The sequence below is a fragment of the Rattus norvegicus genome, chromosome 8 (assembly GCF_036323735.1).
Source record: "Rattus norvegicus strain BN/NHsdMcwi chromosome 8, GRCr8, whole genome shotgun sequence".
Lineage (NCBI taxonomy): Eukaryota > Metazoa > Chordata > Mammalia > Rodentia > Muridae > Rattus > Rattus norvegicus.
Window position 1 is genome coordinate 21066700 of NC_086026.1, and position 24505 is coordinate 21091204.

Below are 24505 nucleotides of genomic sequence, written 5' to 3' on the forward strand. Positions count from 1 at the left end.
GCTTCCTGCTCAAGTTCCTATTCAATTTTATTTAGTTTTGCACACGTTCTTCTAGAGTGACACCATGCCCTTCTGAAGATGCGTTCTTCTGCTTTGCTATGATGCTAGCAGTCATTGGTGATCATTAGAGACTAATCAGTGGGATAATTTAAAATGTTTAATGAACCGATTCTAGGGTACCTCCTCACTTGTTAGCTGGAAAAGCCCCATAAAAGAAACTTCTCAGGTCTTTGCTTGCTATTCAGTTACCATGCAGAGGAAAGGAAGGGTAACTACTAACTCTTTCCCTTATTTCAAAGTAAGTCGATGCTTCCTTAGCTCCACTGAGAGTGGGCAATGATGAATATTCTTAAGTGTAATTGTGCTCTATCAAGTTTTTGTTTGCATTTTTTATTAATTAAGGTTTCTATGTGATATGCTGTGATAAAGATCATGACCAAAACAACTCATCTCTCATCTTACATGCTCCTATCAGTCCACCATCAAAGGTCATCAAGGGAGGAACTCAAGGCAAGAACCTGGAGGTAGAAACTGAGGCAGAGGCAATGGAGAGACATTTAACCAGCCTGCTTTCTTACACAACTCAGGACCATTGGCCCTGGAGTAACACCACTCACAGTGGGTTGGGCTCTCCCACTCAATAAAATCAAGGAAATGCCTCTCTGCCTCTCTCTCTCTCTCTCTCTCTCTCTCTCTCTCTCTCTCTCTCTCTCTCTCTCTCTCTCAAATATAATATTTTATTAACTCTTTGAGAATTTTGTTTGATGTATTTTGATCATATTTATTGGTCCGCAATCCTTCTCCTGAGATCTCTCAGGTCTACTGCCTACCTTCTTCTGTGGTCCCCTTTCCTCTTAAAAAACACTCAGCATGGGTGGAGACAGGCTCAGTGGTCAAAAACACCCATTGCTCTTCCAGAGGTCCTGAGTTCATTTCCCAGAAGCCACATGGTTTCTTCCAGCCATCTATAATGTGATCTGATGCCCTCTTTTGGCACTCAGGTGTACATGCAGATATGCATATGGAGATATACACTCATGTACTTAAGATAAATAATCTCTTTTAAGTAAATATTAAAAGAAAAAACCACCACCACTCAGTGTTCAATTTGTGCTTCATATACTCACAGGTGCATCGACGCACGCTTAGTTACCAGTGGCCACACCCTTAAATAAACTGACCCTCCCTCCCCCAGAACATCAGCTGAGGTGAGATTTTATGACTTTCTCTTTTCTATGATGGGATGTGGACTGGCTTGATCTTGTGTAGGTTTTGACCAGGGCAACAACAGCCTCTCTGAAATCTTGGGCGCAACAGTCCTGTCATGTCCAGAAGACACTGTTATGCACTTGTCCTCCCAACCCCTGGCTCTCCCCACTGTTCAGCCTTCACTTTTATGATGTTTGCTAAGCGTCGGCCAGGGAGGGCTGATGTAACTGTTACGGCCCGGCACTACATTATTAGCACAACGAAAATGGTACGGTTTTTGGCACAGTAAGAATAAGACATTTATCCTTCGTTGCCCTACCTAGTTTGATCACATTCGACTCTTGGATCCGCTGCAAACTTCATGTTCACTGCAATGGGCCATCTTTCCTTGGCCAGTATGATAGTCTTTACATTGCAGCTTGAGGGTCTTTTTGACCCAGTCCTGCTGTTCTTAGATTTACCCCCTTTCTTCTTTTCTCACTCCCTCTGTTTCTTCTTTGATTGATTGATTTATTTATTGATTTTGATTGCTAGGGCCAGAATCTAGGCTCTTACTCTTTTAGGTAAGCATTTTTGGCACTGAACTACATTTCCGACCAGCTCCCTTACTTTCTGATAATCTGGTAATATTTTCTTAGGATTGTCTTGGAACATTCTCTGTTCTTGCATTATCTATTGCTCCAAAAAAATCTTTGGTTTTTCTTTTTCTTCCTTTTGTTAGAAATGCTATTTTGAGATTGCAATCTAGTACTGGGAATTCTTGTTAGTGGATTGACTTGAATTTTGCTTTTATCAACTGGACAAAATTAGGAGAGAACTAGAAAAATAATCAAAATTTCATGAGTTCCCAGATGTTTCCAATTTTATTTGGTGTCATTGTTTCTGCATTTCTCGCCCCCTCTTGATGCTGACATTTTTTATAATCAGTGACAAAAATCATAATTAGTCATTGTGTTGTTTGAAATACAAGTGCAAAGGATTCAGAATAATAAGGCCTGCATTTCTATTAGAGTTATCCAAAACAAGTTGATATTGTTTTTCAGTGCTTTTGTTCCTGAGATGAATCTCCACAGAAGAACCCCAAGTTGAACTAAACAATTAACATCCCTTGCCATACTTTTCCTCCAGAATAGGATTCACATATAATTTGTTTCCATTTATTTCCAAATTTTAGAAGTTTTTTTTTCAGGATAGGGAATGATATATTACCTGAACCAATAAGGAGAGTTCAGGACTTAATTTGAAACAGTGCCGTTTTTAAACCAAGGAGCCTGGGGACTCTATTATGGAACTTAGACATGTTCATAGAAGACAGCACCAGGGGCAGGAAGATTTCTTAGGATGCCTAAAGAGTTCATCCCTGAGTACGGGCCCAGTTTAAGTCGTTGTTAAAGAAGAAAATATGTCAGCTCTGTTTGGATACAGGCTTGACTCACATACTTGCTTTTTCAACATTTAATTTTTTTATTTTGTCATTTTAAAATCAGACCAAAGGGGTCTTCAGGGAGGTTTAGTTTCTTAATGAGTCAAAGGGAAAAGAACATAAGAGGAGAATTGCTAGAAAAGAGGAATTTGGAGAGGAATAAGAGGAAATGGGGGTGGATGTGGTCAAGATCCATTGGATAATTATTAGGCTATTGAAGGAAAAGAGGAAAGAATTTAAAGAAGCTTGGCTTCCCTGTTATCCTGTCCTTTCTTGCAGATAACTTTTATTAAGAGCACATGGCTTCTCATCTGTTTTGTCAATATGGCAATGCCATATACACTTCCCTACCACACGATTTCACTTATTGTTAACATTAGGAATTACAAAGAGTAGAAAATGTATATTATTCCCAACTGGCATAAGAGTCACTTCAGAAGCATCTGGAGACAAGTGTTCATCATCACAACTGAAAGGAGGGGTGCACGTGATATCTAGTGGGTGTAGGGTGAGCCGCTAGCTGCTCAAGGTGTCATCCATTGCCCCAGGCAGTGTTGAGGACCTTGCCTGATATCCTGGTCAGTTCAGGTTATCCTTTCTGGGCTCGGTAAGTCTTTTCTAGTATTTGTTCTTTGAGTATGTAAGAAAGACAAATGTGCCTGTGTCTCTTAATTTTTCTGGCATACCATTGGGTCCTAACGCTAGGACAGTTTGATGGAAGGATAAATGTTTCTATAGTTTTGTGAAATCATTTTTACGTTCCACCCTTCCAAGGTTTGATCAATGTGCACTGCATTCCCACAACAATATGTATAAACGACTGTCACTCCAGCCTTGCCAACGGGGTGTGTGGGAAGACTTGGGGCCCCTGCCAGCCTGCTGGATGAGAAGTGGTACCTCAGTGTTGCTTTCATTTGCACGCTCCTATTATGAGTGACGACGAGCAGAGATTCACACACTTCGGAACAGTTGGTGCTTCTTTTTCTGTTCAGCTGCGTATGTCGGCATATTCTTCTGTGGGCTAGAAGATTACTCTTCCTTCTTTTCTTCTGGAAACGTGGCGATATAAATGACAAGGTTGTGCTAAATTCTGCCATGGAGTTTATTCTGGGTATGAGTGCTTTAGCATGCCTCACAGAAGAAAATGTTTCCAGCTAACCATTGTTTCTGGATGGTGAGTCAGTTGGGCTCCATGGTGGATTTGAATCCTTGTTGTTTTTATAGATGGCATTTGTATGTTTTATTTTCCTTCATTTTCATTTCTGGTACTTTTGAAATTTTTCCTGGGATATTTTCTGAGGGCAAGATCTAGCTTAATTTTTCTCTCCATGGCTCTGCATTTCTTTCTGTGTTACATTTTTAGGGATGTATGGGGGAACTAGAGGTGATTCTACCTTTTCCTTTATAATTTTTGTGGGTCAAAGTGTTTTATCTTGCCTGATTGCTCTGTCCCTTTTGGCACAGTTTCACATTGCAGTCGGGTGGTACCTGCTCTTATCTCATGCCTGACTGAGAGAAGAATCACTAATGATATTTCTATTACATTGTATCTTGAGCTGGAGAGGTGGCTCAGCTGTTAAAGACTGGGCTAACAACCAAAATTAATATTTTAGCATCTGACTGTATTCTAGAAAATCATTGATTTTCTGTCATATAAATATAGTCAGACATGCTCTACCCTTACATATAGTAGCATAGCTGCTTACCATGGTTGAGATGTGCTTTGCTGAGCGGGATGAAAACCATTTTCACCACATTTGTGGGCTCAGTTTTCACTTACAGGACACACTAACAGGCACAGATCTTGTCCCCTAGTTTGTACTTGCAAGAAAGGTCAAGGAGTATGCCAACAGAGTTTTTGGGTATTGTTTTTTATCTCCCATGTATTTACAAAACATATTGCATTCTTTGGCTGCCAATTCTTTGAAAAGTTAAGTAACTTAGTCAAGATGCTAAAATATTTGTTTTCAGGCTGGCAGTTACATCAACAGATGTAAAAGCCTTTCTGGCCAGCAGACTGCCCTGACCTTCTTGGAGTTTCAAAGTTGACGTGGTCTTGAAATGCTTGCCTCTTTCTGCTTGCTTTGTCCTGAGCCTAATCTACAGTCAGAACAAGTATTCCTCTGTAAAAAGACTTCCTTCTCCTCATTTGCTTTTTATTTCCCACAGTTGGGGCCATTTGTGAGCTCCAGAACTAACAAAGAAAAGTAACTCTCAAAGATGTTGTGTTCAATGTGGTAATTGAAAAGCTTACAAAAGCACAAAGGACTCAAGACAGGAGGAAACCCAGGCATGGGAAGTATCTCCAGGACTGGTTTCAATGCTGCCCCCCACAAACATTTTGTGTTCTAAGGCTCCTCTAAGCTAAGTCTGGGGAGGTGCCAAAGCCCCGCTTTACAAATGCCCATGGTAGAACAGTCCTCGGGGGCGAATTGTTGGGCAAGACCAATTAAATCCTCAATTACTGAAATTCTGTTCTGCTTCTGTTGCCATTTCTAAGCCATATTTAAAACATCTTTAAAGGCACATTTTTAAAGCACACTTCCTCGGTGTATGGATTTTATTTTGGAATTATGAATAGAAAACTTACATCACAGTTGCTTTCTGTATAGAAATGTGCATCATATTTCCTCCTTAGACTGTATTATATCTGGTTTCTCAATGGAGAAAATGTTAATGGATGTGCCCACAAGAACAAGGTTAGATCCAAATCTGGTTTCTTCAGAGCCAGTTCTATATTTACTCATACTCATCCTCTCATGCACTTAGGTTATATATGCATTCAGAATACATTTACATCATATATGTGCTAACAAATGTATGTAACTCACAAAACAGATAAGTGGCATGCCTAGTCTCCTCTCAGAAACATTGATTAAAAAATTATTTTGAGTAGAAAGTTTCCTGCTACCTTGAAAATTAGAATCTATTTTCAAAAATTGATTTTCACATAAGCTGTCAGGCGTAGACCTGTTACATATAGTGAAATGCTATCATTCTTCGATTTTTTTAAAACGGGAATTCTCACATGGTATTTTAGCCTATGTTGCCGGGCCACTTTGGCCATTCCTTAATTTAAAGACCAAACAAAGTTTGTGTCACTCCTGTTTTTCACATGTTTGGGGCAAATAAAATTAAATTTGATTTGAGAGAACTCTTGTGGGAGGAGAGATATCTGGGAGTCCCCTGATCTAACAAACATCTTTAGAAAAAAAACACATAGTTTGCTTTTCTACCTTTTGAAGCATATATATGTAGACACAGAAAGGCATCAAGAAGGGAGACTTGTCAAGGTAAAATTTGTGTTCTAAGTAAGTAGGGCAGCGAGGGACTCCAAGCAGTCCCAGTGATGGACTCCACAGGGTGAGGGAAGGTCTAGACTAGGTTTAGGGATCATGTCATAGGTCTTCCTCACCCCAATTCCAATCAACGCAGGCCAAACTCACATGACAGCTCATATTGGGCTTGAGCATTTGGAGGCTATGGAAGAAGATGTTTAATGTCAGACTTGGTTGTGGCTCCCTCAAGAACAAGCTCACTTTTCTAGCTTTCCAAACCCAAAGCATGTCCTGAGTGAAAAAAGGATATTAAGAAAAAATCACAAAACACCATATCCAGAGTCCCTGAAGCAAATCATCATAGCTTTTAGATTACTTGGACAGGACTATCTTTTTTTTCCTTCTCCTACAACACAAAAGGCCACGCAAGTAATTAAGAGTTATCAGGTATGTTATCCCAATTTTACGTTGAGTATCAGATTGTATTAATAAAGTATATATGTGTTCAGCATGTGATGGTTCCAAGGACTGTCTCATTTTTCTTCATTCTTACAGCACTGTGGTGCACAGAGGGTCATTTCACTGTGAAGAAGATCGAGTCTTAGAGTGAGCTGCCTTGCAAAGGTCAAGCACCAATTTGGACTTGTGCCACCTGATTCTGGGTCAATATTGTTTTGACTATCTAAGGTAATTTACTTAGTGGGTAAAATTGTGTATTTTGTAGATAAATGTATAGAAGAATGTTGCGAAGGAGAAGTGGGTTTGTATCTCTTTTATGTGATTCCAGGCAGGCTACTTAAGTAGTCTGAGCCTCAATTTCCTCCTCTTTAACTCTTGATTTTACTTTTCCAGGGTTACAGGGAAATGGACCTTCCTTGTGGGACTTGTTGTGTCTCATTATGTAAACATTATATGTTATATATTTGCATGTCTTTTCATCCACTGAGCCTTTGGGAGAGCCATGTTCTACATTTGTTTGTATTTTCTATAACGATGCAGTAGCTCTGATTTGGTAGATGTATGAAGAATATTCATATTCATAATGGATCATCCTTGGAAACATATGCATTTGGGGTTAAAATTATGCTAAGAGAAGGCTGGACCTATGGACAGCTAGGAGATAGTCTGAAGGTACGGGTGGTGTCACGTTTCTTAGGAGACCAAGTTAAAAAGCTTCTTGTAGCTCCTGTCTTAAGAATAGATACCGAAGGGTTGGGGATTTAGCTCAGTGGTAGAGTGCTTGCTTAGCAAGCACAAGGCCCTGGGTTCGGTCCCCAGCTCTGAAAAAAAGAAAAGAAAAGAAAAGAAAAGAAAAAAAAAGAATAGATACCGAAGTCTAAGCGTTCCCTTTAAGACTTGGCCCAGTCTAAGTAGGCTCTAGTATCTGCCTGTGTGGGTGTTCAGGTTCTCCTCAAGCCAATTGACCTTGATTGGACTTTTCCCCTTAACAATAAAATGGAAATGACAGTAGTCAATGAGTTTCATATTTCTGCCTCAAAAAGTCATTACCATCTTAGATATTAAAAAATAACACCTGATATTATTATCTTGTAGTTCTGAATACAGATGTCGAGGCCAAACTCACGAGATTGCAATAAATGCATTCTTTTTGAGTGCTCTTCTTTCTTATTCAGTCTCAATATAGTATCTTCTGGTTATAGGATTGGGGTCCCCATTTCCTTAATGGCTCCCCAATATCTTGAGGCTTCCTTCACATTCAAATTGCCTCAAATCCTCCTTGCACTGGTTTGTCTGTCTCCCCCCTTTCTTGCCTTTCTAATGCCAGTTGGGAGAAAGTTGACAGATAAACTTCTCTTAGTAGACAGATCCTACCTGGAGACCCGTGACCTAAATTATATCTCTTAAGTTCCTTCTGTCATGTAACGCAATAAATCAAAATTCTAAAATTTAGAGTGTAAACATGTTCTTAGGGGAGGCATGGGATACAAATTCTGCCTGTAATGAGTGTTCTTGATAGCTGCTTGCTAAAGTTATTGTGAAACTTGATGGACCTACTCTTGTACATCTAGTGAAAGTCAATTTAAGCAGCCTCTGGTCACCTTTTTAACATGACCTCATTGATACTCTTGCCCTAAACATGAGGTTAGCTATTTCTGTAAAGCATCTTGGCTCCATTCTAACACCAATGACCAATGTCTTGCCTGGGTCTAGGACTGGGATCCACTTAAAACCATATAATTCTACTTAGATTGGCATGGATGGTGACTCTTCTTCGGTGTTTCATTCTGTCCTTTATGAGCCCCCCGTCCCACTTTCTGGATACTTCCCAATCTTGCTGCTTGCAATAACCAGGGATCCTTGAGATTCTTCATTTTTACTTGAAGTAGACAGTCCAGAGACAATTTCACTCTTTCCTCTTTCCCTTTTAATCCAGACGTCCTTGCTTATCTTTGGGTTTCTATGGTAATGTGTGGTCACTTCTGTTCTGTGTTGTAATATGAAAAGTGCAATAATATCTATCACCAAACCCACCCAATGTCATGCAGAAGCCATTGTCCATCTCATCAGGTGGCTTTTGCCCAGGTGAGGATGCTTTGTTTTTATATCGTGTTCTTTGAAATCCTTGTAATGCGAAGTGCACAGGCTACTTTACATTCTGCAATCAGCCTAGGCAAACTTTTGAAAGAAAGGGATATTTATGTAGCATCAGATTTTGTAGCTCTGAGGAACAAGAACCCAGTGAGAGTCATCTGGAAGAACAGAACAAGACTGAAGATGAAGGAGTAGTTTCATGTTGACACTGAATCCCGGAGGCTCTGATTTATTTGATATTTGTGAAGTAAAATTCAACATATTGTTTATGGCTGACAGGAAGCCTATGCCCTACCATGTTTTATGATCTCACGTGAACAAAGGAAAGAAATGTCCCCTAAGGAATTTTGAACAGGTGGTTTGGAAACTACAGAACATTAATCTAGTGGAGAAAGGTATCTGTTTGATGGTAGAATCATTACATTGTCTGAGGTCATGGATTTGAGCATATTTTAGCAGTTTCTAAAAGAAGTTTAGACTGCACTGTTTATCCCCCAAATATCCTATTGTTCCAGTGTTCCTGACACTGGAGCAGAGAACCATTTTTGCTGCATGTCCAGGGAAGGCTGGGTAAAGGTGAATTATTCTGGACTGACCAAGGCCGGTGAACAGAAAGGTCTAACATAGGTAATGGCCTTTGATGGTAAGAGTCATCAAGATGAGGATACACAGTCCATGCTTTGAAAGCTGAGTTCTCATTCCTTAAGGTCCTTCCTTGCTAGGGGGACCTCCAAGTTCACCCCAATTCTCAGACTGTTTACAAATGCTTGTGAACCAGGTCTAACTGTAAATAAGTTTGGAAAAAGATGGTCTCAGACAATGCATTAAAAGATATGCAGTGACAACTTCCAGGTTAGTTTAATGAGTGTATATTACACATATAGCCTCCAGTCTGCGTTAGCTTACTGTAGTGATGTATGCTTCAGTCTTTTCTACTATGGGACCTGAGGCAGGAGGATTGTTGAGCTCAGAAGTTTGAGGCTACTATAGGTAGTATAGTAAGACCCTGTCTCAAACACCATTCAAAGCTATACTACTATAACCTTAGTGCATTGCATATGGCATGAAGAAACATTTACGAAATAGATACTACTAAATGTTACTCATCTCATCCTAGTAACATTCGAAATATCTCCCTGTTAACTTTTGCAGTATCATTGCTAACGTGAGTGCTTTGTACCTCTGAGATCTGCTGTACCTTCCAGATAGACCCTATTGGATATGTAGACTCTATCTATTCATTAGTTCTGAAAACACTTAAAAGAATTATAGATTCTAGACGGACTGAACACTGTTTAATTCAGCTGGTTTAAAACCCTAGAGCAAAGTCTGGAAATGAATAGGATCCCATGCTTATTGGTATTTTACTTAAATATGTCTTGGGTTTTGTAAGTAGCACAGACGAACTGGCATTGAATATGCCAAGAAACCACTAATTTAAAAAATCTAATTTAAAGTTCCCATTTAAAGTGAATTAGCAGTGACAACATAGCAATCCGACACATGGATTGTTTGGCGCTCGTCTTCCAGCATGCTTTCAACTGTACAGGTCTCATGGAATCTTAGCCAGAGCGTCTCATTTATGTGTCTAGATTTGAGTTGTGAAAATGCCAAGATGTTGTGTGGTTTTAGACAGGAAGAATACATAATTTGTTGTCCCAATTGGGTCAATTATCAGACTATATGATGTAGTGTTAATACCTACTCTGGGGTAATGGGAACAAATGAGACTAGGGCAAACAGGGTTCTGTGGTCACTCGAGAAGCAGGAAAGGAGAATCAAGAATCTGTGGGTCATTTCCATTTATAGCTACATTCAAATGGAAAGCAAATGGTTGCCTGAAGTGAACCCCATTGCTCCCTTCAACCTTTGCCACTTTCTGTTTACAAGAAAACAGTCAAGTTATATTTTTTTGTAGCTGTGTCAGACTAAGAGAAAAATTGTCTGGATAAACATATGAAGTCCCCCTCCTCGTGCTTTCAAATTTCATGGTCATAAAAGTATAAATCACATTTAAAATAAATCATTACTCGCTTGCTTCTGCATTGGCAAACCTTCCTTGCTAACTATCTAAATGTGTTGAGATGAATTCTGTATATCCATCTGGGTCCAGCAGAGACCAGGGTCCAGATCAATCATTCACGGCTTCTGGGCTTGTGGGAACAACAGAGAGAGAAGCAGGGAGGAAGAGTGGAATTGCAGAGCATTCCATGTGGGGCTGGGTTTAAGGCACTGAATAACAACCCCCCCAAAATCTTATATTCAAGGTAAATCCACTGTGCTAAGTGCTACTAGCATTGTGTTAGTCCCACTTGGGAACATGTTCTGAGGGGTTTGGAATCACAGAGAAGCCCAGAAGTTTTCTTCTCATTCTCAGCGTCTTTCATATGAACTGAAGAGGCACAGCAGAAGTTTCTCAACCCCAGATGTATGGTAGCATCACTAGGACCTCTGGGGCTGTATATCAGCTATTTGGACCTGCTCATACCAGGCTCTATGTCAGAGGGTACCGTGTGCAGTTGGGATAGAGAACCCACAGCACAAGGCTATGTGAATACCCAGCCCTCACTTTTCTCCTTTACTGAGGCTGTTTGATCTTGGCTTCTGTAACTTCCATTTCAGTATGTAATTGAATATGGACTCTTAGGTATCTACAGTTTTAAATTTCAGTGACATGAAATGAGGAGGGGAAGAATCTCATGCTTTGCTAACACAGACAACATGCGTTGTAAGTTGACCGTTGTCAAAGAGAACCCTACTGTAAATGACCAGGAAACAGATCCACATCACTCTTGAATACACAACCAACCACAGTTGACTTGCACGAAGCAGCCAAATTCTGTATCCCCAATAGAACCCTTTGTCTCAGTTGTTCACTCAAGCAATTTTCTGAACAAAAGAAACCATGTCCATAATTTATTACTCCCTGAATCTATTTTTCCATGGCTTCTGTTCTTCTCTTTAGCAGATATTCACACATTGTTGTTAGTAGCTTAACATCTTACCTGAGTGACAGCAACATTTGTTCCATCGGTGACCTCCACGCTCATGTTGTAGACTGACCTTTGCTCTGCATCCAAAGGCTTTGCAATGACAATTGTTCCAACACCCTTCTCTGCATCAAAAGAGCTGTCAAAATTCCCCCCTGATGATTTCACAGAAACAACACAAAGTTAGCACATCTGAGAAGATATTAAGTATATGGAGGCATATATCTTTACAGGGTGCTTTTATATAGATCTATTTTCTGGCAGGCATCCCTATGGCTCAATTTCATAAAGCTCTAATGGGACTTTACTATTTCTATCTTAATTTATATTTCAAAGGCCATCCTCTATAAGCATAACAAATGCCCAAAAACAATGTATTGTAAATAAAACCCTCCACAGTAATGTTAGAGAGGTGGAGCAGAAGCTGATCCCTAAAAGGCAGAGGGGGAAGATCAACAGCCCTCCAGCCTGTCTCAGCCACCATGCTGGGAACCTGGGGAACACTTTAGATTTTTCTCTAGAAGAATACATTCTAAATAAGAAGAACTATTCCAATTACAACGAATACAAGTGATTTGAAACTTTTAGGTCTGTTCTAGGATTGTTGGTAAACATTTGGCTGGTTAGAACTTTAAAGTCCCTCAATTAAATGTCAGAAATAAAATTATGAATACAGGAAGATAAGAAAAATTATAAAAATGAATTTCATATGAAATATCTCTGAATATTTCGATATTCAGAGAAATGTTTTTGACCACTTGGCAGTGTAAATGAACTCTCTCCCAAGAGGATGATGATTTCACAACACATTGACATAAACTCTGAGAGGTAAATAGATGTTATATTGCTAATATAACACTAGTGGACTTCTAAGGCAATTTACACAAAGGTTTAGAAAAATTGTCATCTGTTCTTTTATTTTGAATGACATACTTAAGATAGCACTAGAATTGTGACTTTTTTGTCTCTGAACAGAATTGTCACTTACAAATCTTCCAAATTGGATACATTTGTAAAGTGGGAGAAACGATAACAGTCTAAGCATTGAAAAAAAGTTTAAATGTCAGTATATGTTCACCATCACTATTTATTTTTGTCTGAAAATGCATGTGCGAAATACATTCAGTTTCGGATGGTAATTTCATTTAACTTTAGTATGTAGGGCAATGTATTTATTGAATTTCATATTTTAGAAAAGAAAAGCTTGGTTTTACTTATATCCTATAGTCTTTCATTTTACTTTTCTGTCTTGAGCACTATGTTTTCATGATTACAATATTATAATCCTAAGTGGGTGGATGAGGAAAGGGGTGGAGAGTCACATCGTATGACTGGCATTTGTCCTGCAGCGACAAAAGTAAATACTAAGGTTTACTTTCTAAAAATGTAGTCATGTGTGTTCCAAGTACCAACCGATGCAGGTACCATGTTCACTGAGTATTATTTAACTACTGGAGAGAACATAATTGTCTTTGACATTTAATTAAAGCTGTGGAGATACGGGGGTACCGGAGAATTGCTTAGAGATGATATAGTTCTCAAAAACTTCATCTAAAGACTCATCCTCCAATTAATGTCATTTAATTGATGTACTGAGAAGCATGAGATGCTAAGTCCAGAAAAAGGGTTTCGAGTGCTCCGAAGAAGAGGAGGTTCCTAGCATGTGGAGAGAAGTGGGTCTTAGAGGGATGCCTCTCCTTGAAGAGAATGTGTTCTCAAGGAACATGTGAAATAAAACAGAAAGTTGGGGTGGGTGGCGTGGGTGGTGTGGGCAAGTCATCTCACGTAACAAGGCAAATCATTCACCTATAAGAGGTAAATGCTGGAAAAAAAACCCAAAACTGACCAACCAACAAAAAAACCTTTGTCATGGAAACCCTCAAAGAAAAGTGATAAGAACCCGTGAAGACAAGGATACGGACTTCTCAAGTGGCTTCTGGGGAGTATTACCTCACGGTTTTAATCCCAGCTCAGCCAACTTTAGACTTTGCGGTGCTGTTCACTTTCCCAAATATAGAGACTGAGACTTTTATTTTAAGCTGTTGTTTTTGGGGGAGTAGTGTTCATTCTCCAGGGTCAGTTATTCAAGAAAGGCAAACATTTGTGGGTCAAACAAAGAACTGTGCAAATGATTCTCTCTATCTGAAAACATTTGCATATTTATGTGGTGTAGATTGTATGCTTTTTCATAACTTTTGTTCTTGTTAATACTTTGGTCACTTTCGCAAGTTTCTGTTTTGTTTTTATAATCCTCTCTTTTCCTCTTGGCATGGATGTGCCATGTGTGTATTTGGTGCTCCAGATGAGAAACTTCTGATTCCATAGGAGAGAGAGAGAGAGGCCATTAGCATCTTTGGCACCTTTTCGCTAATGTGGCCAGCATACTATACTTCTCTTTTCTAAAGACATTTGCTCCTAGTTAAGCCAAGACTTTATTTAAATCAAAATCTTCCTAAGTTTTCAAATGAATTTCTGACAAGGGACACAGAATCTAGACCAGCCGTTCACCATCAACCCACACACAATTTAATAACCTACACTTAAGCATCCTATTTCATAAACGACTCCATGCCTTTCCCCCAGGTCATGTTTATCCGGGCTCCCTTTTAGCCTGAAAGGTGATTTCAATTTTGTGGGAAAACAAGTCCAAATCATCTGGGGTGAGACTATCAATCAAAGGAGTCCAACTTCACTCTCAACATTCCGTTTAAACAAGATGTGCTTCCTCAGAGCCAGTAACAGAACATGCAAAGCCAGAGTGTGCTGGGTGCAACAGCATGAGGCCAAATAAAAGGTGGGCAGAAAAGGACACTGCAGAGCTGGCCCGAGTCCCAAAAAGGTGGGGTTCAGAAATGTCACAGCCTATGCATTGCTGCGGGGGGGTGGGGTGGGTGCGGCAGAGATAGTTAAAAGCGAGGTTGTGAACAGCCCACATGACAGTCATTCACTTTAGGGACAATCCTCTTGACTGCTTTTAGTCAAGACAGGTGTCATGGAATAAAAAGGAGCAGAAGAGGCACCCTGGATTTCTGTTACGATATTATAAAATTTAATGGATCAAGGGGGAGGGTCCTGAAAAGGCTCTAAAAATAGGATGCGAATAAAAACAGTGGCAGCCCCCGTCTACAGTCCATTTCGCTGGGGGAATGAGTGAGTTGAGCTTTTCTTTAAAGGTGGGTATCCCATTTGAGACTTTTAGATTACATCATCTCTTAGCCTCAAAATGCTGAACACTCCTGACCAAGGAGAAGGCTTCTGCCGGTGCCATTTCTGCTAAGAGACTCAGGGATGAAAATGGAACAGATTCTCCTGTAGAGAAGCGTCCAGGTTCTTCCTCTAGAAAATAACTCCACTCTTGCCCATGTAATTGAAAAAATGCCAACCCAAATCTAGGAGTCACCCAGGGGGAGGTGTGACTGAGAAGCTTCCAAAACCCTGAGCAACTGAATCTCAATGAACGGAGGGAGCCGTGCACAAGCTGTTCGTTCAAGTTCAGCATGTACACCCAACTGAAGGAAAGACATTCTGTGCCAGTGACGGTGTGATCATGAATAATTTTCTGCCTTGGAATGAAGCAAGCACACAGCAGGCTGATATTTCAATGGAGGGCAGGAGCTGGAGGGCAGGAAAGGGTGGTAGGAAGGAGTAACAACAGAAAAACCCTAGACTTGAGTCCAAGGCCCCTTTTCTTAAGATAATTAATATGAAGTAGTTTGGGGCCTTAATTGTTTTTCTAAAATTTCTCCAGTATGATTCCATAAATGAGATCAGTGCCAAAAAGAAAAGCAGGTCTTGCCTGAGATCAAGTTAGGGGATGAAAGCAGAGTAAGGGGAATGGAGTGTTTGATGTCCTTTGACTAGCTGAGCAGAATTTACTCTGTTGGGAGAGCAGCTGAGTTATAAACAGATGGGGATTCTCTAGATACTGGCTAGGTGAGAGGTGGTGATGGAGAAATGTGGCTGCCAGGTTAGGAAAAGTCCAGAGGTGCCCAAGCTCTGAGTTACGACTAGCCTTATGTGGACTGAGGGCCAAGGTAGCCCTTGTCTACCTGCAGCACAGAAAGATGTCTGAGAGGCTAGAACAGAGATTCATGTTAATATACCCTTTCTCCTTCCTGAGAAAGCAAATCAGAGCAAAGTTCGTGTGCTTCCTATTTGGAAGGTGAAACATGTTTCTACGATGATTCGGTAAAAACTAAAGTCAGGTAAAAACTGGAAGGCAGCATGCCTCAGTTTTGAATACAAAGTTGTTAATGATGGCAGCCTTTACAATTCAAATATTTGCTATCAGGATAGGATTCAGGGGCTGAGCTGAGAACCAGATTGCCTGCACATTGGAGGTATGTAAATCAAAGAATGTCTGAGGGGACGCCAGAGCCTCCTGAGAAGTGTGAAGATACCTGGCGAAGCCGCAAAGGATTGTGGGTTATTTTTGTTCCCTTCATTTTCTTTCCCTGTTATAAAGGAAAGGAAGCATGCTGTGTGTTGGGCTGTTTAAATCCACAACAGCTGAACTTTATTATGTTGCCTTTTAATTACAGCTTCTTAGCTTGGTTATAAGTAGGGCTTGTTTCTGAGAGCAGAAGGATCTCACTACAGAAGAAACCCAGTTTCTTTGGAGTTGAGAAAAACGCAAGTGTTTAGGCTTGGGGACAAAATGCTGCTCATACGGAGTTCCTGGGACTTTGTGTTCTGGTAGGAGGTAAGGAAATTCAGTCAAAATCAGAGCCCTGGAAGTCTGAAAATGTGCAAGTGAGAATATGCTCTCAAGGGGAAGGAAAGGCAGGCTGAAACACCATCTTTGTCTCCTGAATGAGGTTTCACCAGGTTGAGCAGTTTAAAGATGGGCATGCCAGATGAGGATTTTCTGCCCTAAGCCTCTCAGTGTGTTCTTCAAGGGTGTCCGAATACACTAGATTTATGGTGTGATCTTGGGTTGACTTATTCTTCACAAGAGGATTTGGACAAAACCTCAAGCAGGAGGCTGCTTTTTGAATCCATGTTGAGCTTCCTTACCTCATGTTTATTCTCTGTCTCCCTGCAGAGCTCACAGATGGGCATTAGGTGCCAAGGGGCACTGCCCACTCTCAGTTCCCTCTGTGCTAGTTTGATCAGTGATGATGCTTAGGCAAGGGGGAAAGGAAGATTCACAAGGGGTAAAATTGGACAGTGAGGATGAAACACCTGAGGCTGATAAAGCAAACAAAAGGTTTTAAAAGAAGGAAGAGGATGTCAGCACAGCGGGTAAATTATGACTCAGGCAGGCGAGCCATATTTGTAGGAGATTTGATAAAGGCGATCATCTCTACTGCAAACCACCAGCACCTGGGAAATGACTCAAAGTTCCACAGAGCTGGCATTTAAAGACATTGTTGGCTGAACCTGGGGATGGAAATAAAATCATGATCTGTTTGGGCAGGAGGCCCAGTAACTTCAATTTGTAGAAGAAATTTAGCAATCTGTTATCAGATTCACAGAGAAATGTCTGTGATGGAGGGTTCCAGATCAGGGGACAGTCCTGGCAGCCTTCATTGAGAAAACTCCTCTCATTCGTACAGTAGAATGGATGAGGTGGGGGTGAGGGGAAGCAGAATCTATGGAGAAGGAAAGTGCTTAGGAGTACAAGGATAAAGGAGCCATGATAGTTATGGCCGCACTTTGCATATGGTTTCTGGATTAGGGATTATTGTGAATGCAGATGCAGAGGGAGGGTCTCTATAAACAGCCTGGACTATTGAAGCTATTGGGGTTGGCATAAAATGGAATCTCATATAGACCATCTGTAGGGCCAGGAGGTTAACATGGTTGCTTCAGGCATCACCACCAGTCTCCGTATCTTAGTTCATTCACCCTGAGTAGAAAGCAGCATAGCTCCAGCAAGAGAGAGAGAATGGAGATATGGGCTTTGACCTTGAGCATGAAGAATGGAGATGGCACACGCATAAATGAAAATGTACAGTAGTACAGGATGTGAAAAACCCATGAATAGTCTTACAAGTAGCACTCCTAGCAATATGCTAGCGTACACCTAGTCATACTTGTGGAGATGTTGAAGAATTACAAACTGACCCAAAGAATTGGGGTCAGGTGATCCACCACACTTAGCATCAAAGAAAGGTAGCTAGCGAGTTCCTATGCGTGGCCAGCTTGGACAAGTAACAGCCAGCAGGGATGCTTTGCAAAGTGAGTTGGTAAAGGGATGACCAAAGGTGTCCAGGCAGGCAAACGACAACTAACTGGTACCATGTGCAATGCTTCCTTGCATCAAGAAAGAAGAGACTGTTTTCGTATGATAACTGAATAAGCCAGAAACTACTGGGATGGTGGTAGAAACATTTCTCATGGGCCAGAAGATGTTCCATCTCAAATACACTGGCAGACACGAAGGCATTGGAAGGATGGTCATATGAAGAGATGATGAGATTGACATCAATTACCTAAAACTAAGATGTCTTGTGTTTCACAGAACAAATGCAGAGGGGAAGCCCTTACTTGTTGGGAGTTCAGAGGACTCTCTGAGGTTTGACTGGGAGACATAGAACATGCTTTTTTTCCCCTATGCTTCATGAAACCAGATGTGGAGCCTCCTAAACGCTTTCTCCAGACCCAGCTGTTTGAAGGGGAGGCAGGTTGCTGCCCATCCTGTCCAGTCATCATGAGGAAGGAAATGATTCTCCCACACGAGTGCTCTTCTGGCTTACTCGATGCTCACAGAGAACCCTGGGAAATGATCAGCCCCTGGCAGGCACATACTCTCCTCTCTCTTTGACAACAGCCTGTTTTATTTCCCTGTCCTACATGCTTTTCCTCTCCAGCGCTCTCCCTGCAGGTTTGTGGAAGGGCTGTTTTGCCCTTTCCCTTTTGCAGCCTGGCGTGCTTGCTTGCTTTCTTTCAAGGAATTTAAAAGTTGGCTCCCGGGTCTGCCCTGCCTGCTTCCTTCCATCTGCTTTCTCTATTCAGGGTGAGTGGGGGCTTTACTGGCCACACATCTAGGTTCTATTTCCTACCCTTCCTTTTGTGGACAGCAGCCAGGGGACTCTCCCGGTGGGGCTTTTTGGTCTGTGAATGATACTACTGCTGAAAGGCAGGGGGGCTGGAATTACATTCTCGTTTATTTTCAATTGGAAAATTCCCAGTTAAATAAAGCGACCCTACAAAAAGATAAAAACAGAACAACAAAAAACCCACACGTATCTCCAAAGCAATGGGAGAAAAATCAAAACAACCCCCCCAAACCCCAAACCCATTCAATCTCAAGTCATTGGATATGTGGAATGAGGCCGCTGTCAGAGGCACGTATGAAACCTGTGGGCTGCGCTTCAGTCTCTCACAGGCAGTTATGGAAGATGTAATTCAATTTGTTTTTTAAAAAAATGCAAAAGGCAGATTGGATAGCCGTATTTTAGCAAATGTGTTTGCACTAAGGGTACCTTCTGTTGAACAGTTCTGCCCACAAGCTGTCTGTAGAATATAGAACATCTCTCGAGCATGCTTGCCACCTTGCAGCAGGGCAGTCAGGAGCAGAAAAAAAAACAGAATGCAGAAAAAAAGGTGAAGAAAAAGAGAGAAATGAAGGACAGCAAGTCTAGTACCATCAATACATTTAGAAATGAGATTAGCCAAGTGTGACAATAGAATTAAAATGACACATAGAAGGACAGTAAGATTGCCATAAATAACGTACTATGGAGAGATCCAGCCAGAGAGCACTCTCTTCAGCTCAGCTACGGAATCGAACGAAAGCACAGGTTGGTTTCCACTTTACTGGCTCTTTTGCATCCCAGCACTACGTTTAATCTTAGGCTTAATTGCCAGCTTTTAAGCTTTTCTTTTGCCTTTTAAATTTATTTATTTATTTATTCGTTCACTTATTCATTCATTTACTTGTTTGCTTGGCAAGTTCCTTCAAATAGTTACGTCTATTTCCTGATACGCTCTAGAGACTTGAACTTACCGATGATGTCAAACCACAGAGGGGTGTTAGCTGGCTGCACAGACACCACCCCTACAATCTCTGTTACTTTGTCACTCTCCATGATGGTGAAGTTGTAAAATGGTTCATCGAATGTCAATGGTATAGGTGAAGGTGGGGGCTTCTTAATCCATTCGATGTGGAGGCGGGCAGTGGAGGATTTCTGTGGGCGGCCATTGTCCACAGCCTTGATCTAGTCACACATGGAGGGGAACACAGAAAGACAGCTTAGTGCTCTGAGTCCGTGGGGGGCTAAAGATTTCACTCACACAGTATAAAGCCCAAAGACTATTTTCTGCACAGTGTCACAAGAAGAAAAGTTGTGTTCAGTTGAGACTCCAGAGTCGACTCTGGAGTGGAATGTACAGAGCTCATACCATGTCTGCCTGAAACCAAGTTCTGAGATGTGAAATCATAAAAAAATAAATGCTGTACTTATAATTCACAGTATTTTGGGCCAAGGGTAATAATTTTTGTGAGTAGAAATAGCTAATTTAATTCCTCATAGCATGATTCTGAACCTCGCTTCTAATGAATGTTGAAGGAGGAATGAAGTACAATGTGAGATATTATTTGTGTGTTAGGATATATGAGCACATCGCTTCTCGGCCTTTTGGCTAAGATCAAGTGTAGGATATATGAGCACATGTGTACATGCATGTGAGCATGTATGTATATGTGAATGTATGTATGTGTAAATGTAAGTATGTTATATGCTTCTATATGTATGAGTTTGTTATGTGCTTCTATATGTATGTAAGTTTGCACGCACTGAGTTTGTATATGCATGTATGCATGTACATATATGTGTGTATTTATATCCACATGTTTAAATATAGTGTGTGTGTGCATATGTGTTTATGTGCGCTGTACACATGTGTGAGCATATGTATGAGTGTGTACAATGTACATGCATGTATGTGGGAATATGTATGCAAATGTGTATGCACTTGTGTGATCATATGCATTTGTGTACATATGTGTGAGTGTATGCATGTTTGGGTCCATGTAAGTGTGAACATGTGTACCTGTATGCATGCATATCATAGTTTCTTCTGCTTTGCACTAGATATATGTTGTGTTCAGCACCTTGGGAATGAGTTTGGGCTCAGAATGTACGGTCTTGTGCTTCCAGCAAGCCAGAGAATTGGTGAAAGTTTGATGATAGGACACAACAAAGGAAAGTCTGACTATTTATAGCACCACCCAGGAAGGTAAAACTTCTCACCTGTAACTGGCTCCCTCAAAGCAGCCTTCTGTAGCTATTTCTGCACTTTAACATTAGACATTTATTGGTCAAAGAACTAGGCACAAATAAGAGGACTCACCTATACCCCACTGATGCTCTGGAATTAGATCTTACCGTCAGGATGTCATAACTTCCTGCTGTGAATTGCTTTCTGGAAGAGACCATGCCAGTTTTCGGGTCAATAAAGAACTTTCCATCATCGTTCCCATCCACAATACTGTAGGAGATTTCTGCATTGGGGCCTTCGTCTCTGTCAAATGCAAAAGCCCTGTAAATGGGTTCACCCCTCTTCTTTCGGTCACGCTCTGGAAGCTTGATCTGGTAGACCTTCTCAGGGAACTGGGGCTTGTTGTCATTTTCATCTAGAACCTGAACTACCACCCAAATGGTTGACTGTTTCGGAGAAGAACCGCCATCCGTCACTGTCACCTGAGTTTTGAAAGAGAAGGTATGATACAGTCAGAAAGTACACGTGCTGTCACTTATGTGTTCCCTGCCCACCCCAGAGTTGTGCAGTTTACTTACTGGGCCATTTCAGCTCTCCTGAGCACTATGACTTTTATAGAATAGACAACATTTTTACAATAGCTAACCCATGAGAGAGTGAGTGCCACTGAACCAGCAATGGAAGTCATTGCTGGAGGGATAGCGGCAAAGCAGAGAGGTTCAGATTGGGTTCTGATGCTGAGTTGTATTCCATACACTAGTGACTTTAAAAGGCAGGTTTACTTTTCTGGAGCCTAGGGGAAGAGTCTAACTCATTCTCTGGGGTCTTCTGGATAAGCACTTTAATAACCTAGTCAGATCACAAAGTCCCTCTTTGTGTTGCCATCACCCCAGGGTCTTCATTTCTACATAGGATTCAGTGGGGGCATGGCAAACAGGAAGGCCACTGCAAGGATTCACTGTAGAGTACAGCAGAGAAGGGGGAGAGCTGACTTTGGGAAACTCCTGGTTCATAGAGTCCAAGTAGATATAGCATGTGTCTTCCTAGCAGACACAATAGTCATGTATTCATTATTGTGCACTGACAAGGCTTTTTACCATCTGAACCCTGCTCTTCTCTTTTTTCCCCCTATCATGTTGTGAGCTGAATTGTTTCCCCTCAAAACTCATGTGTTTGAAGCTGTACTCCTACCTTGGGCCTGTACTACCTATGGAATTTCTGAGAAAGGGGAATCAAGGTCAAATGAGGTCATAATGGTAGAATCCTGACCTAACCAGATCCTTCATGAAAGGCGATGGTTTTGTTTCTATCTCTTTCTGTGGTGTGAGCACATAGTGAGAAGGTGCAGCAGTGAGGAAGCAAAAACCACGCCAGAGTTTGACATGGGACTTCCTGGTCTCCATTTTATTATCTTATTTTGTCCCATGCTCAAATTCTGCTTTTCAAAATAATATCAGGTGATGTCTTTGGGTGGCCTTGGTCATTAGAGCTTCATGAATGGAATTAGTGTCCTTATAAAAGAGGCTTAGGAGTGCTTGTTTGTCCTCTTCTGTTACCCCAGAACACACCCAGAAAGTTCTATATGTGGGGAATATTCATGGGGCTTTATGTTTGCATGATCAAGTTTATGTGGAAAAATGCTTTAGAATGGAAATTTCTGAACAACAAAGTTGCTCACTCATAGTTCTGAGGGCTGGGAAGTCCATAATCAAGGTCCCAGAAAGGCACTGTCTGTGAGGGCCTCCTCTCAGATAGAACTTTCCTGATGTGCCTTCTATGTCAGAAGGGTACAGACAAGCCCCATTGACCTTTTATGTAAGGACATCAATTCCATTTGATCTACCCATATTTAATGGCCCTGCTTGCTGACACTGCTGTACTGGGCAGTAAGACTGAGAAGACAGACATTCAGGATAGAACATGGAGAATGCACAGTCCACCATTCAATTCTTGCTTCTGATGAAGGCTCTCCCTAGCTCACAAATTAACGTCCTATTGTCTGCCCATATGACAGACAGAGATGGAAACATCTGGTGTCCCTTCTTTATATTGTTATAGAACAAGAAGAAAAGCATGAAACAGTTGAGTTGTGCCATAGTGATATGTAATTTATAATTCACGTAGCTTACTTTAAGAATAGTTGAATGCTAGCCTGTTGCTTAACTACTACAAAATAATGTTTTCTCCTCCTTGGGAAATGAAAGGGGCCAAGCACCACTTTTTATGTCCCTGAAATGCATTTGTGAAAACAGAAAAAGGAACACGGTGAAGAGAATGTAAAGAGCCTTCTGGGTCTAAGATGCCCTTGGGTCTCAACAGTTGCCATGGCATCAATAGGCAATGCGTAAATGGCATAAATGGTCTGTGAGGTACAGTTCTGAGCATGACCTCAGCCACGTCCATAATATCCTTATCGGTCAGTGGGATGTGGTTCTGTATTTTCCTTTTTCAGATGGGAAAACTATCCACTGAAAGGTCTACAGTTAGTGAGTAACAGTGCTATGCAATGATGACCCTGGGAGGCCTTTTATCTACAATCCCCTGGAAGAGCTTCTACTTAATCTTTGTGTCGTTACCCCGAGTTTATTAGCTTAAAAATGTGTACTTGGAACCTAAAAGAATGTCCAGAAGAAGCATCGACAGAAACCAACAGTGAATCAGAGAATATGCCCAGTCATTTCTTCATCTAAGGGGAAAAATAAAAATTATTGGAAAACATATTAAAGTTTCTCTTTCAAATGGAATTGTAATGTGGTTTAGCCTCTCTTACAAGTTGCCTGGGAGGGTAGCTTTAATACCCTCAGAATAAACTTCTATCAGACTTTTTGCTTTTGTTGAAAAAATAAATCAATGCAGTTTTATTCCAATATTTTTTTTCTATTGGTTTAGTGTGCTTTGCAAAAGAAATGTTTCTATTCCCTGAGCTTGTGAGCTTTGAAGAGACATGTCCTATCCTTCTCGGTGCTCAGATTATACTCCAGGTGATCCATGTTGGCACGGACTAGTTTCTTGGCTGTTGGGTCATTCTACCTCTTCCCTGTTTGAACAGCTCTTTTCAAAGTCAAGGCAGCTCTCACTGATTTCACTGGGCCTCAACCTCCTCTCCACTGGCTGTCAGTCTTTATGCTGAAGGGGACTCTGAAGCTGAACATGACTGAGGAAAGAGCCCCTTCTTGTTCATTGGAGTATCCCACCACTTAAGAAACAGCTCTTGTGAGGGACACCAGAATCTTGGGCATGCATCTAGAGTCTACTTTTGTCTTACCATATGCATCAAGTCAGATATGGAAGTGAGCGAGTGCCTCTATGTGCCATTTCTAGGCCAAGTTCCTCTGCGCCTCTCTCTCTCTCTCTCTCACTCTCTCTCTCTCCTTCCCTTCATCCCTTTTTCTTTCCCTCTCTCTTTTCCTTTCTCTATTTCTGTCTCTCTTTCTCTTTCCCTATTTTTCCTTCCCTTTCTTTCTCCCTTTCTTTCTTTCTTTCTTTCTTTCTTTCTTTCTTTCTTTCTTTCTTTCTTTCTTTCTTTCTTTCTTTCTTCCATGCCATTGACCTGCAGACACACTGCCAGACATCCTGGAGGACATGATCCTTGACTGTCCTCACAAACTGACCTTTCTCCTTTGAGTTTAGGAGCTTGGTTGCTCCCTGTCTCCTTAACATTCCTAACACCTCCATTCTTTTAAACTGTCTCCTCCCAATGCTCCTGTCATGATACCTGACTTGTTTAGAAAACCATTCCTTCCCTCCTTCAGATCTATGGGCACATCCTTTGAATGGCCTGGCACTGTCACCAATCCCTTGTATGCAGGGAACCAGAATAGAGTTAGCATCCTGCATTGCAAATGTCTATCCACAAGCTTATTTTCATTTAGTCCTCCCAAACG

General features: G+C 41.1%; 1 protein-coding gene across 7 annotated transcripts in view; it reads right to left on the bottom strand.

Moving 5' to 3' along the window:
• The window catches only part of Fat3 (FAT atypical cadherin 3), a 582840-nt gene that overhangs the window by 93860 nt on the left and 464475 nt on the right, over window positions 1-24505 (bottom strand). For 4 of the 7 annotated variants that reach the window (XM_039080781.2, NM_001413472.1, XM_039080782.1 and 1 more), the window contains 3 exon segments: window positions 20789-21103; window positions 19408-19618; window positions 11469-11608 (listed from right to left, as the gene is read on the bottom strand). In XM_039080781.2, coding sequence (XP_038936709.1) covers window positions 11469-11608; window positions 19408-19618; window positions 20789-21103 — 666 coding nt within the window. 7 annotated transcript variants of the gene reach the window in all.